Source organism: Sesamum indicum, linkage group LG10, assembly GCF_026168435.1.
Source record: "Sesamum indicum cultivar Baizhima isolate 11 linkage group LG10, ASM2616843v1, whole genome shotgun sequence".
NCBI classification, from domain to species: domain Eukaryota; kingdom Viridiplantae; phylum Streptophyta; class Magnoliopsida; order Lamiales; family Pedaliaceae; genus Sesamum; species Sesamum indicum.
The window spans coordinates 297,614-312,053 of record NC_142666.1 but is presented as its reverse complement, the minus strand read 5'-3'; the positions used below and the strand labels follow the sequence as shown (position 1 = coordinate 312,053).

Below are 14,440 nucleotides of genomic sequence, written 5' to 3'. Positions count from 1 at the left end.
TTATCATTTTATAATATGACAAATAAATATTTTTTTTTTGTAAAAATTAAAATAATAAATTATTTCATATATTTTAAAAAAAGAAACAATTTATTCCCTATTTAAATCATTGATGAGGGGGTTTGCTTCATTTTTTTAAAACACAAGAGTTTGATATAGAATTTGACAGGTTTGAGACGAATTGGGGTTCGAGTTCCGGGTGGTTTGATTCAGACCCGACCAAGTTGGGGGGGGGGGGTACGGGTATTGGCCCAAACCCGCCCCATCTGGTCTCGGATTATATATATATTATTATCTAATTTTTAATATATGATTCATTATTAATAAAGTTATAGTAATATATGTAAATTTTTAAATAATTTTTGCATATATTCAACTCTATATAAGAAATACAAAAAATTAGGCAGGGCAAGTCTCGGATCCAATCAAACTCGTACCAAACTCGTCCCGTTGCCATCACTAATTTGAGGGACTGATAAGGCTGCGGCCATGTTCCAGCGGGCATGATCAGCTCTATGGATAAAGAGTGATCCAAATCTCCTTACAATTGTCTTATATTAATATAAAAAATGCTTGTCTCTTACAATTAAATTTTAAATTATGCTTTTCATCTTAATTTAACATATGAATAAATAAGTTTACTTTTACCATATATTGTTGAGTATATTTGAAAAAATGAATTAGATGATGATGAAGAATTTATCTTTTATTAGTATTCTTCATAATTTATGGGTTTGAAATTGGTTTGGTTGGATGAGATTTCATGTGGACCATAATTTTGTTAGTGTAAGGGGTGTGATGTGAGTGGGTCCCATCAGCAAAGCAAATAATAGGCCGTGTGATCTCTTAGTCCGTCCGTCCTTACTGCTATAACACCAACACCACCCATCTGCCAGCTTTTCTTTTGTTGTACTCTCTCCGGTAAAAAGTTTCCAATTATTACAGTGTTCGTAGTAAATCGCGCTTACGCTCCACTTCGTTTTCATTATTTTGATTGATTCTTCTAAACTGTTAAATAAAGAAAAAGTCTCCACGCGATACATGATTGAAAAATACTCACAAATTTATTTCATTTCTTAGATCTCACTCTCGTTTTTGCTCTGCCCATCCAACTCATTCATTTCCTCCCTAAGCTCTCTTCGCTTTCTCTCGCATTACGAATCAGTCAAAAGGTACGTGACTTTCCAGATCCAATTCCACTATCTTCACTTTCAATTGGTTCGTAAAATTTTGATTTATTTGATTTTTATTTTTGTTCATCGATCTGGAATGCATACGAGTGTTGAATCCGCTACAGTTTGCTTCGATTGGTTATTCTTTTATGCAGTTTAGACTTATATTTGCATCAGCTACTTTGTTTCGCGGTGATTGAGTTGAATATGTATCCGCTATAGGATTTCTGCTACAGTCTCCGCATGTGCTGCTCAACTCATGACTTTTTGTTTGTGGCGATCCGATCTCAAAGCTTGAATTCGCAATGGTCCATTTCATTTTCAATAGACTTAGTTAGGCAAGGACCAGGCCACTATGCTGAGTAGTGGCGTAGTGGGAACTTTGTGTTTGATGAATGTTGATGCTCCTGCTTTTTAATTCTGTTGCTCGTGTGCTTAGGCGTTCAAATTGTTGCCAGCTTCAGGCCTTGTTACAGATTGACCGGCAAAAAAGGGGAAAACATATTTAGCTTTATTGGACTGACTGCAACGATCATTTCCCGGGAATGATTCTATTTATCAAATGATTGAGAACTGGGATCAGAAGACCAGTTTACTGGTTATCAAGCTTAGAGAGATACTCTTCCTCTCATCTCATTGAGTTGACCCTGAGCAACAATATAAAGGAACAGGACCTAGGGCAAGTCTTGTCTAGTTTACACTTGGCAGAAGACAACATATATGTTGTGTCTCTCTGCATTTTCGTGAAAATTTGTAATTAGGGTGTCATCCATGCTAGGATCGTTGTTCAGTTTTTTGAGCTTTGGAATGATCTGAAACTGAGAGTGACTGAATTTGATTGCTTCAAGTAGGATTTGATTCTTGTTTTTCTGTCTCTCTCTCTCTCCGAATTTCCTGATTGGTCCCAAATCTTGTGGATTTTGTAGGTTCAGTATGGGTTTTGCACAAAACAATGTCGATATGGAGGAGGGAACTCTGGAGATTGGAATGGGTATATTCTCGTCTAACTAATCTCCTCTCAGTTTGCATTAATATTTAGATGCCTATTATGTATATCTACACATCTTTATCTATGTATATGCATCACTCACTTTATGTGGTTTTTCCTTTATATTTTCATGTGTTTGAGCTTAGATCTCAAGTACCTGTGGTTATTTCTTGTTCCAGAATCATCCAATAAAACTGTTTTTCCTTTTTCCTTAATACCATGTGGCCGTTAAGATGGGGTGTATTGGAAGCCAATTGTTAGGCAACTATGGTTTGCACGAGCTATTCATGTGAGGAATATTGATGATGGGAGTAATTTATTCTTTAAGCTAGTTAGTTGGAAGCTTTCCATATGATCTAGCGTTGCTGCTTTTTGAAATATTTCCCACCTAAAACATGCTTCTGTTCTCTACTACATAGTTTGACATTTTTTGGACTTTTTCAGAATATAGAACTGTCTCTGGTGTTGCTGGACCTCTTGTTATCCTTGATAAAGTGAAGGTGAATATCTCTGGCTCTTTGTGAGTATGCATCTGGGAATGGGATCATGATCATTTTAGATGTTTCTATGAAACTATGTCAGGGACCCAAGTACAATGAAATTGTCAACATTCGCCTAGGAGATGGAACAACCAGACGTGGGCAAGTGCTGGAGGTTGATGGAGAGAAGGCTGTAGTTCAGGTACAGTGACTCCGGTTTGAAATTTGATTTCTTTTTGCTGTTTTGTCACCTCTAATGTGGCTTCTGAGATCTATTCAATTTTGCTATTTTGAGATTTTCTGCTTCATTTGTATTATAACCAAAAGCTTTATCCCTACTATCCTCTTATCCAGAAACAAATGCATTTTGCTTCTTTAGCCTTCAGAGTTCTAATAAGGACAGTGGTTGAGCTACCTGCTTAAGAGATCCTTTTTCCTTCAATTGTTTGTGTTACTCATCTTTTCTTAAATTTTACTTTCTAATTTCAGTCACCTCAGTACTTTGAGACTAATTCTTCAACTAGGCGGTGCACTTATTATATTGCTTTGTTCTCTTGACCAGGTGTTTGAAGGCACATCTGGAATTGACAATAAATACACAACTGTGCAGTTCACTGGAGAGGTACAGTAATTTGCAGTTGCTCTTGCTTTCCCTGAAAATCATGCTGTTATTCCAAGTATTTGAACTGATGTGAACTCCGTGTTCAATTATTAATTAGTTTTCTCCACCAAGTCAACTGTTCCATTCCCCAAAACCCAGTAAAAATAAGAAAGAGAAATTCTTCTCTTTCCCATTTCTCTTATTATTTTTACCAAAATCTTCTAGATTTATTCTTCTCCCAGGTTCTAGAAAATGTTTGTTCTTGGAATGAATTTGTCAAAAATTATTTGAATATTAAATGATAGGCATTCATAACTTATCTCTCATGATGTATGATGAGCTTGCATTTAGTATTGCAATTCTATTTACAGATTGTTTGAGACGTGTAATTTTATTAATACTCATATCCATCCATAGAACTTTTCATGGTCATGTGTTTCATCACATTCAATCAATGTTTTTAAACCATGATCAAACCAGCCGGTTTGACTGGCCTGACCGGGAGCTGGACCTATGTCCGGTCTGGGTATGAGCACAAAAATCGGAGAGGTCAAACTGGGATGGACCGGTCAAAACCCATAAAAACGCCAAAATCCAGGACCGCTGAAACCGGTTCAGATGTTCAGAAATAAATAAATAAATAAAGGAAAAACTCAAAAAGAACAAAGGCAGCCAAGCAACAATTAACTTTTAAGAGAATGATGCTGATTTTTAGTATTATTTTCAAATGATTATGTAGATCAGAAGTTGGTTGTTTAATACCGTAGTTTAAAAGACCACCAGATCCATTTAGGTAATGTGCTTGGGTTGGGGGGTTGGGAACTGGTTTAGGTAATACAAGTTTCAATACAGTTGAATATCCACTTTTGCTTTTGTATAGTGCTGACATCGAATAGAATGAAGGCTGTAGATGATCATTGATGGGTTAACCAAGAAAATGGATTTATTTTTATTTCTTTCTTTTTTTTTTCTTCTGTTTGAAGAAGAGAAAAGGATAAGAGAAGGAACTGGGGGAAGAAGGGTTGCCTATCTTGAGTCCTAGACCATTTGCCAGCCGGCTCCCTATGCCCTTCAATTGTGTTAATATTATCAATTATTCTTTAATTATTAGTTTTTATTAGTTTTTAATGATAATGTTTTTTTAACAAAGTTGAATTTTTAATTAATTTATTTATTTTATAAATTGTGGAAATAAATTATAATATTTATATATTGTTATAAATTGTTGTATTTATTTTTTGTGTTTATGTTCAATTTTATTGGGGAACTATCGTTGTTGTTAATTGAATCAAATTTACTTTGAAATCTTTAAAGCTTTTTATTTGTAAATATATTGTGTTTTAGTTTAACAATGAATATATAATGTATTGATATGCTATATATATATATTTATATTTATACATGTATTTAGTATGGTTCTGGTCAACCGATTTTTTCAAAACCGGTCCAACCATCAATCCATTTTTCAAAACATTGCATTCAATATAATGGACACATATGTTGTGTGTCTTCTCTTTCTATGACGAACTGCTGACAATGATTGATAGTTGGGTGCGAATAAGTTCTAAGTACATGCTTAGCCGGTGTAGTATGTCGGTTTGTCCGTCCTCTTGAATTGGGCTGAACTGGGTGTTTAACTTAAGCAGTGCCAGATTAATGTATATGGTCAATAAGCTCTCCACTGCCGTTTCAAATTCACAAAGTGCATTCTAGAAAGCAGGCATAGGGTTTTGAATTCTATTTAGAATTGATTTATGCTGTATTTCCCCCTCAAAATTGTATATGGCTTAGTTATTTTGTTAATGAGATTCATTCTTGATTCAAGATCAATTCCTTTAGATGGTTAATTCTTACTTTTTTGTTTTAAGCATTACTTCACAAGAATTCATGCTGCAACTTTTTTACAGGTTTTAAAAACGCCCGTGTCTTTGGACATGCTTGGTCGTATTTTTAATGGTTCCGGGAAACCCATTGACAATGGCCCTCCTATTCTTCCTGAGGCTTACTTGGATATCTCTGGCAAGTATCAATTGGAGTATGAAGTTGTGTCTTTCTGTATGCATGTCATCTGTTCATATTTGATGGTTTTGTTAACTTATTGGGTTCAGGGAGTTCCATCAATCCTAGTGAGAGAACTTATCCTGAAGAAATGATACAGACTGGAATTTCAACTATTGATGTCATGAACTCAATTGCCCGAGGACAAAAAATTCCTCTTTTCTCTGCTGCTGGTCTTCCCCACAATGAAATAGCTGCTCAGATCTGTCGTCAGGCTGGTTTGGTGAAACGTTTGGAGAAAGCTGATGATCTTCTTCAGGTATATTATAACCACACAAATGTTCTTCTAGGAATTTTAGTTTCCGTGTTATGTTGAGCCCGCAGCAAGGTTGCTTTTCATGTTTGACATCCATAATCACTTTTGTTTTTTTGCTTGATATTGCAGAACCATAGGCATTACTATTTAGTTTTGGCTTATTACTTGTTAAAGCCATTTTTCTGATACCAATATCTCTCCATACACGGAGATAAATCAATGTAGTAGACAGGATATGTTTCTCTTATTCTTGTTGAGAGAATTAAGGCCTAGGGATGTAAAATTAATTTCACCAGCTGTCTCACCCTGTCGAGAAAATTTAATATTATTGTTTAGACTGCTTGGTATTTAATTCATGCATCATTTTGTTTTCCTTAAGTCTGATATCTTCAGAATTTTGCTCCTTTATCAACATAATTCATATGATCTACTCTATGCTACAGGACCATGAAGAGGACAATTTTGCCATCGTCTTTGCAGCTATGGGAGTCAACATGGAGACAGCACAGTTCTTCAAACGTGACTTTGAGGAAAATGGATCCATGGAGAGAGTGACCCTTTTCTTAAACTTGGTAATTATGCTAATGCCTTCTTTTACATAATTAAATTTCTGACATAAACCTCGGTCAATATGTCTTAACGTCAGTTTTGCTGCAGGCCAATGACCCAACAATAGAACGTATTATCACTCCTCGCATTGCTCTCACAACTGCAGAGTACTTGGCATATGAATGCGGGAAGCATGTGCTTGTCATATTGACAGATATGAGTTCTTATGCTGATGCTCTTCGTGAGGTAATATTTGCATAGACATCCACCTTTCTGAGCTATCTCAACTGACAACGGTTCTCCTTTAATAGTTGTTAGTGTTTGTCTCCTTTTCTATCATTTCCTAGTAAGTATAATGGCTTCTGTATGTCTTTTCCCCAATGCATCTTTTCTAGGCTGTGATTAAGTATTTGTGAAGTGTTCATTATTCTTTATTCAAGTAAATTAAGAACTAGAGGCTAGAGATCATATTTCCTCTTTAGGTGTCTGCTGCTCGAGAGGAAGTGCCTGGTAGGCGTGGATATCCTGGTTATATGTACACTGATCTGGCAACTATCTATGAGCGTGCTGGACGTATAGAAGGACGAAAGGGTTCCATCACTCAAATTCCTATTTTAACCATGCCCAATGATGGTAATGCAATCCAAAGCCATCTGGCAATTAATTTCTTTATATTGCAATAATGGATCTTCTTACTATGTTTTCCTTTTTTGAACAGACATCACACATCCCACACCAGATCTTACGGGTTATATTACCGAAGGGCAGATATACATTGACAGACAGCTTCATAATAGACAGGTAAAAGGAGATTGATTCATGATTCACCCATTCAGTATCTCTTTGGTCAAGTACAAAGCATGGTACGACCTTCGACTGTTAAGGTCAATTATCTCCAAAAATCTTAAAAGAACTTCCTGTATGACATTTTTTTATGTCAAGGTCAATTATCTGCAGAAAATCTTAAAAGAACTTCCTATAGACGTTTATCTTATAATAAAGTTCCTTAAGATAATCTGGTGAAGCGCCTTGTAATAGTGAAGATGGTTGCGCCTTATCACTTCTTGATTCTGACGCTCAGGAAAGGTGGATTAACTGTAGAGACCTGGCATCCTTGGATTATCTTTGTTTATATAGATATATTTTTTCTTTTCTGTTGAATCAAAATTTGGCTAAAGAGATGTTGACTGGTTCAACTGACAGATATACCCTCCAATCAATGTGCTGCCATCCTTGTCTCGTCTAATGAAGGTAACTAAACCAATACTCAGTTTATTTGGTTTGATTCATGTGCTTAGAATTATAGAGGATAATGAGGGTGGTGTTCCTGCTACTGCTTCAATGTATTGCAGAGTGCTATTGGTGAGGGCATGACTCGTAGGGATCACTCTGATGTGTCTAACCAGGTAAACTGTCTAATCTGGTTTCACATAATATAATCCAGTTTCTACTAACTGGCACTAGCTGTTCTATTTTTTGGGGTTTCTACAATACGGTTGTTTTTTATCTGACACTTCTATGTTTTCATATCCCCAGTTATATGCAAACTATGCCATTGGGAAGGATGTGCAGGCAATGAAAGCTGTGGTTGGAGAAGAAGCACTTTCCTCGGAAGATCTGGTCTGTTATTTGTGCATAACTGCTTTGTTTTATTAATTTCCAGTGAGAAATAATTTAGCTTACCAATTCCACATGGATGTACAGCTATATCTTGAGTTCCTTGATAAATTTGAGAGGAAGTTTGTCACTCAAGGAGCCTATGACACACGCAACATCTTCCAGTCCCTTGATTTGGCGTGGGCCCTGCTCCGTATCTTTCCCCGAGAACTTCTTCACCGTATTCCAGGAAAGACACTTGACCAATTTTACAGCAGGGATGCATCTAACTGATATTGATTCAAGTTCTTTGCAGTGGAGTCTTCTGTTTGACTGCCTTGGCATGCACATTTCTTCATATTGTTATTTTGTTGGGTTGTGTATCTCCTCTCTGGTTCAAAATAAGATTGAGATCTTTTGAGCCCCACGGAAGCCAAGGCTCTATGGCAGTACAAAATAGTTAATATTTTTTCGAAAGAGAACCAGCTAGATCCCCTGTAATTCGTTTGTATTATTGTGTTGCTCTAGACGAGTGGTGCATCTGCCTTCTTAGATGAAAGTCTGGAAACATTTTGTGGCTTCTGCGGAGTTTAGAGTCACCATTATATAATTCTACTATTTGCTCAAGTTATGAGTTTGTGAGATGGTGTTTAATGCTGCTGGACAGTTTTGTTCAGGGTGTGTTCTGTACCATTATGTTAAGAAATAAATGAGAATTGTCTCTGGCCTTTTAACTGGTTATCAGATGCATTTTGCAAGGGGCAACGTGGATGTGGTACTGGAATTGATGATGTCTTTGCATTCCTGATTATTGTCTTTGTATTCCTCTGATTATTTTGCTTTCCACATGTTGTAAATCCAAAGAACAAATATATCACGTCTCATATATCTGTGCATTCGTTAATCAATATCTCACTGACATGTCGTAATTCTTTTGCCAACACTGAAGCAAAACCCTGATCAACTTTCTGAAATTCAAGTATATTATCAAGAATTTTTACATAAGTGCGTGTTCATGTTTTTATTTCTGGCAAATGGGGCATAAAAACTGTCACTTGTATAAAGAATAAAATAATAATTAAAAGTTTTTGTAGGTTGGAAACAGTTGAACCGGGGTTAAAGGTGCCTAAAAGACTCCAAAAAATTTCTCCAAGTCAAGAAATCCTTGGTTGTATCTCTAAACCCACCAACATACAACATTAGCATTACTAAACGAACACAAAGGGTATTAAAACTATATAATAAACTTGTAAGTCATAGAAAGTCCAAGTGCTATTATACCAAATTTAATTTTTGGCAGTGGAGTTGTAATTATTCCTCAAATAAGTGGACTATCTATTTAAGTCAATTTATTTAAACCTAAAAAGAACGCCCATCGTCCTCCATAGCCCCACCGGCATACACCCAGCCTCAACCAACCCCAAGACCTTCCCCAGGTCTCCAATCGAAACCATCGCTCCCGCCTGCCAGTAGAACCGCTAGATCCGCCTCTCTGTCGTCTCCACTGCCGCCGCTCCAGGTTATTTTCTTTAATAATTGTTTTTTCTTAATTCAGTGAATTTCATTCTTTTTCTAGGTATTTTTGTTGTCAATGTTAAAACACACAAGTATTATTTTCGTAATTTCTGTTCTCAATTGATATCTCGAATTTACATGGGGATGGGGCTTTAGTTATTTGCTGCCGCGGCTCTGTGTTTGTGTTTTAAGCGGTATTAGCAAAATATGTTACCTTATCTCACTTTGTGTCTGTGTCTTCTCTCTGCTTTATATTTCGATTTATGAGCTTCCTTTTTGTTTTTTCAGCATTATGATGACTTGTTCAACTTCCATCTACCTTGTGAATTTGATACCTTTCTGTTTCCCACCCTTTTGCATCATACATGCTACTGTGTTGTTGCAGTTGAGTAATACTGCGTGGTATGGATGCTGAAGTCGACCATTATGCTGTTTTGGGCCTCCCTTCCGGTGAGGAAGGCGCCAGGCTTTCAGAGCAAGAGATTAGCAAAGCCTATCGATCAAAAGCCAGGGAGCTGCATCCGGACAAGAGACCAGATGACCCTAATGCACATGCTGATTTTTTAAAGCTTCAAACTTCATATGAAGTTCTCAGGGATGAAAAGGCTAGAAAGTTATTTGATGATCTACTTAGAGTGAAACGGGAGAAGCTTCATCGCCAAGGACAACAAGATTCCAAGCGCCGCAAGATGATGTCAGATCTTGAAGAAAGAGAGAGATCTGCCTTTGCTGTTGACCCCAACATGAAAGCTCGAGAAGAGGAAGAGAGAATATCTCGGAAACTAAAGGAGGAGATAGCTAGAATTCGTGCAATGCAAGCCAACAAAACACCAGCCGCTGCAACACCTTTCAAGCAAGATACAAAAGAAAAGGGGAAAGATAGTATGGATGGTGGAGGTGGTAATGGATTGGATAAGGAGAAGGTTCTCAAGATTTCATGGGAGAAGATTGGTGAAGACTACTCGGCGCATAGACTTAGAGCAATTTTTGAGAAGTTTGGTGCTGTAGAAGATGTAGTCATCAAGAGTTCCAAGAAGAAAGGATCAGCTCTTGTAGTAATGGCATCTAAGGATGCTGCTGTAAGAATAAGACTTTTTAAAAATCTTTGGTTCGATTTCATTTTACTATCTTTTGGGTTTCCCAATGAGAACTTTTGGTTGGCAGGTTGCTGCTACTGGGAATGTATTGGGCGATCTTTCAAATCCTCTCCTAGTGTTACCTCTTCAACCCGCTTCGTCACCGGTAATTTTTAGTGCTGAGAAGAATGACTCTGATGGTCCAAAATTGAGCAAGCTGGTTGGTGCTGGATATCAGGCATTTGAAGATTCAGTACTTGAAAAATTGAAAAAGGTTGGGAACTGTAGTGTCTTTTCTTCTTTTCACTCAGGGCAATTTTCACGTTATTTAATTTAAACTTTTTTGGTTCGATTTAAGGTCTTAAAAGGTTGCATAGAAATACACGTATTTTCTGAGTTTTCTCTTTCTCTTTGTCTTCGGTATGGAATTATAACCCCTTAATTTTGGACTGATACATTGTACAGCGGTTGGCAGCTTTTCTTTTATAACCGACTCCTTGCTTTTTCTTCACAAGAGAACCTTGTTTCTTACTGGTGTCTTTTATTTGCAGGCTATTTTGAATTATTTTTGTAATACTTTTCTAATCTATGTATCAACATTGATGTGGTTGGATAATTATTATTGACATTGGAGATGAGGTAGTGAGGGTGGGGGTTGAAGAAGTTTGGTCTAGTCATTTTATGCTCTAGTAGAATACTGGAAACTTTTCTTGATTTAGTCCATAGGTTTTGCTAGTATCTTATGGTTGCAGGTAGAATGCAACTACCTTTTTTTCCCCCCTCTGATACATCTTACTTTGGGGGGTTAGGTTGATTAAAAGATCAACAAAAGAGTTGAGTTCTTATCATTGTTAGGTGAATTCTTCACCGTTATTCTAATTATGTTTTTTCTGGTGTCAGGCTGCTCAGAGGCAAAAGTGACTTGTTAAAGAATCTTGGAGAGGTGTAAGGAGAGCATTTTGTAGCATCAATAGAAGGTTGTACACTTAAAGAATTAAATGTTTTAACTGAAGGTAGCTACTGCAACATACCTTCATACCCTTTCTCTTCTTGTAAACTTTATCCCTCTGTGTTGTAGCTATAGCTTACCGTGCAGTGTTCAGTAGCACACACCAGTTATAGGTGGTTCGCATGACCTTATCCACATCATTTTTGGCCTTGCTTGGATAAAAGGCCCCCATCTGTTACGCGAAGAAGTTGACTGCTTTCTTCTTGTTTTGAACTCTCAATGGCTGTAGCTTCACGTTATTTGAAAAGCTGAGAATTCTATTATAATAGCTTCTTAAGTTTCTTATCTTGTGACGAAGGGGTATCAACTTTCTATCTATATGCTGCAGTTCTTTTGTCGCTAGTGGCACATCTTGCTTGGTGTTGGAATATTCCCCTACATTTGTGTTTTGAAACACATAAAACTCAATTTACTCATAAGTGTTTTGGAGTGTTGCTTGGTTTCTATATTCTAACCACACTGTTAACATTGGTATTGAGGCCTCATGCTGGAAAACTTCCTTTATTTGTACTTTCGTGGAGACAAATTAAAATTCAAAGAAGTTGGAGGTAATATTCTGCTAATATGGATTTGTACCATTGATATACACCATTAAGGATTCCGGTTGGAGATGTATCATGTGGTTTAAGCAGAGCTACAATTGCTCTATAGACAGAGACATTCCCACATACATTGATGTGCATCCAAACACATAGACCTTCATTTTCTCTTACACATGTATATTTGTTCTTATCAGGGTATATGTATGTAACAGTATAAAGAGATTCACACTTGCTTTCTTCGAAAAATTTACAGTGGTGAGATTATAGTCATTGCTTCAAAGTTCTGATGTTTGTCCTTGTGAGAGAATCCGAGGTGTTATTTTGTGTTTGATGCAGTAATAAAGTGGTTTTTCTTTGGAGGGCATTGCTAGATCTCCCTGTACTTTATTTTGTGGAGTCGTGGCTTTGTTTCTGTTTCACATACGTATTAGCATAGGGTATTTTGTGGCCTCAATTTTGCACGTTGCTTCGTGTTTTATTTTGGATATGTTAGTCCAAAGAATGATCTTGGCCTTATCCACCTGATTTTCAACTTGGCTTTTCTTTTCCTTGTGTGTGTTTTGTTGCTTTTTTTCATTTTTTGCAAATATACCAAAGTACTGGATCTGACCCTGGGCTGCATGAAAACATCTTTTATACATTCTTTATTCCTGCTAATGATGCCTTTATGATCTAGAGTCTCCTTTAAATTCTGAGGTGTTGCACTTGTGAAGAACTGAGTAATAGGCGGCCACATGTGTTGCAAGCACATTACTGTTTGCAAATTGCTGGCACCTCTTCTCACTTGCTGAAATCTATTATGTACATTTTGATTCTTGAATGAATTGATTCATTTTTGCCTCCATTTCTTCCCTTTCCCTTCCGTTCTCTCCTGCTCATCTCGTCTTCATTAGTTGCAGCATCATGTTGATCGAGCTCTTTCGGGGTATGCTCCTCCAATGCAATTTCAGGTTATCCTGTGTTCCTCCAAGTACACCCGGAAACAGACACCCAATCTGTTGCTTGTGATGCCATACTCCACAAGTTGCTCGTTATTGCATACATCAAGTGCACCATGTGCAACCTGAGTTGGGGAGTGAAGGAACTCATGCTCTCCACAGCTCTTCATGATCTGCAAGCTCTGCCACTGTCATCGTTACATTCAGTGAAAAAGACGCGCACTTAGAGCCATTACTTTTTCTTATATCGCAATTGTTCGTTTAAGTGAAGTAACGTATTCTTCACTTGTAAGCTCACTCATAGTCGCTGTTTCACTTGTACCACCTTTGTAAGTAGAATAGCACTTTTCATTAGTTAGCTTAGTTAGAGGTGAGTTAGAACTAACTAAACATTGTTAACAGTAGTTAATCCGTTTCACTTCTGCCGCTGAATTTAAAAAGGAGCCTGCATCACAGCTTTGGTGATACAGGAATTCATTCTCCAACAATGGCTTCTTTCACTTTGTTTCTTGTTTTTGAGTTGAGATTTGTCAGAAAAACCATCAACTGTGTACTGGAGTGTTTGTGCAGTGGAATGGAGCAGAGAAAGAAGCTGAAGGAAAGTGGAATAATTGTGGGGATTGGGTTAAGATGAGATTTGATGGTGTGGAAAAGTATTGTGCATAAAAGAATAGAAGAATATAGGAAGGTATGAAGATTCTCTGAGCAAATATCTTATGTTGATCATGTCACATGTACAGGAGATTAGGGATCAAATATTATTGTTTCTGTTAGCTTAACCACTACGTAAATTCATCTGCAAATCAAAATTCGAGGAAGTAGTTTTTGAGCAGGGATGTGGTGGGGGCAGGGGGGGCCCACTGTTTCAACACGTGTTCCATGGACCCCACTTCCCCCACTCACCTAAATCACTAGTACTACTCGCTCGCACTCTCCCTTCTCCTTCTTCCCCGCGCGCGCGCACACACATTGTTTGGTAATTGTAGTAATATAATCCTCCTAATAGGAAAACACAGTCTCTGAATTGAATTCATCATTCACCCCTTAATACTTTTTATCTTTCCGATTGTATTATGGGAAACTACTTCATTAAACCCCATAATTTCGGCTGTAATCATCCTGCCTTCCCATTACCAAACCCCATTAGCAACCACAAAAAGTGCGCCAACTCCAACCACCATATAGAGATGATTGGTTTGCAGAGTAAGAGCTACACCAGTCTCAAGGACTTGCTCCACGACTCTCCCCCTTGGACGGCCTCTCCCACCAGCAGCTGGCGCGAGATTCCCATCAAGGATCCTTTGCTGCAGCACGCGGCGTGGGCCTACCTGCAGCCCATCGGGGCGGAGCTGGAGGAACACCATCGCTACCGGTGGAGTAGATTGACGGAGAGTTGCTGCGGTTGCCTCAACGGCGTCGTCTTGATGTTTCTCCGAGCAAGGGAGTGAAAGATTACAGGTGGATAATGGTGAAGAAGTCGATTGACAAAAGAGAATAGCGGCTTTTTTTTGTTTAAGCTCTGTTCACAAAAGAATAATGTCTGTAGGCTGTACAGTACATGCATACACACACAGTATTGGTAGGATTGAAATTTTGAGAAAGATTTGAAGTTGTTTGTATGATAGAAACAATACAGATTTGTTGTTATTACGGGTAATGCA

At 37.6% G+C, this 14,440-nt stretch overlaps 2 protein-coding genes across 9 annotated transcripts; both read left to right on the top strand.

Annotated features, from left to right (window-relative positions):
- Positions 1-1,013: 1,013 nt before the first annotated feature.
- LOC105173017 (V-type proton ATPase subunit B 2) lies at positions 1,014-8,440 on the top strand. Of its 2 annotated transcripts, none has more exons than XM_011094654.3 (15): positions 1,014-1,172; positions 2,099-2,163; positions 2,605-2,660; positions 2,743-2,841; positions 3,202-3,261; positions 5,148-5,259; positions 5,349-5,557; positions 5,998-6,126; positions 6,212-6,349; positions 6,586-6,736; positions 6,822-6,904; positions 7,307-7,354; positions 7,456-7,509; positions 7,640-7,723; positions 7,808-8,440. In XM_011094654.3, the coding sequence occupies exons 2-15, from the start codon at positions 2,106-2,108 to the stop codon at positions 7,991-7,993; spliced, it is 1,467 nt and encodes a 488-aa protein (XP_011092956.1). In that variant the 5' UTR covers positions 1,014-1,172; positions 2,099-2,105; the 3' UTR covers positions 7,994-8,440. The 2 variants fall into 2 exon arrangements, with proteins under 2 accessions (XP_011092956.1, XP_088742231.1); XM_088886105.1 differs by having other exon boundaries at positions 5,148-5,263; positions 5,353-5,557.
- Positions 8,441-9,034: 594 nt separating this feature from the next.
- On the top strand, positions 9,035-13,267 carry LOC105173016 (DNAJ heat shock N-terminal domain-containing protein). 7 transcript variants are annotated; one of them, XR_848699.3, is made up of 5 exons: positions 9,035-9,218; positions 9,600-10,293; positions 10,379-10,564; positions 11,191-11,267; positions 12,792-13,267. XR_848699.3 is itself a non-coding variant. In XM_011094653.3 (4 exons), exons 2-4 carry the CDS (start codon positions 9,619-9,621, stop codon positions 11,209-11,211), a joined length of 882 nt encoding a protein of 293 aa, XP_011092955.1. In that variant the 5' UTR covers positions 9,036-9,218; positions 9,600-9,618; the 3' UTR covers positions 11,212-11,592. The 7 variants fall into 7 exon arrangements, 1 of the variants encoding a protein (XP_011092955.1); XR_848697.3 differs by having other exon boundaries at positions 12,735-13,267; XR_848696.3 differs by having other exon boundaries at positions 9,036-9,218; positions 12,741-13,267.
- Positions 13,268-14,440: the final 1,173 nt, after the last annotated feature.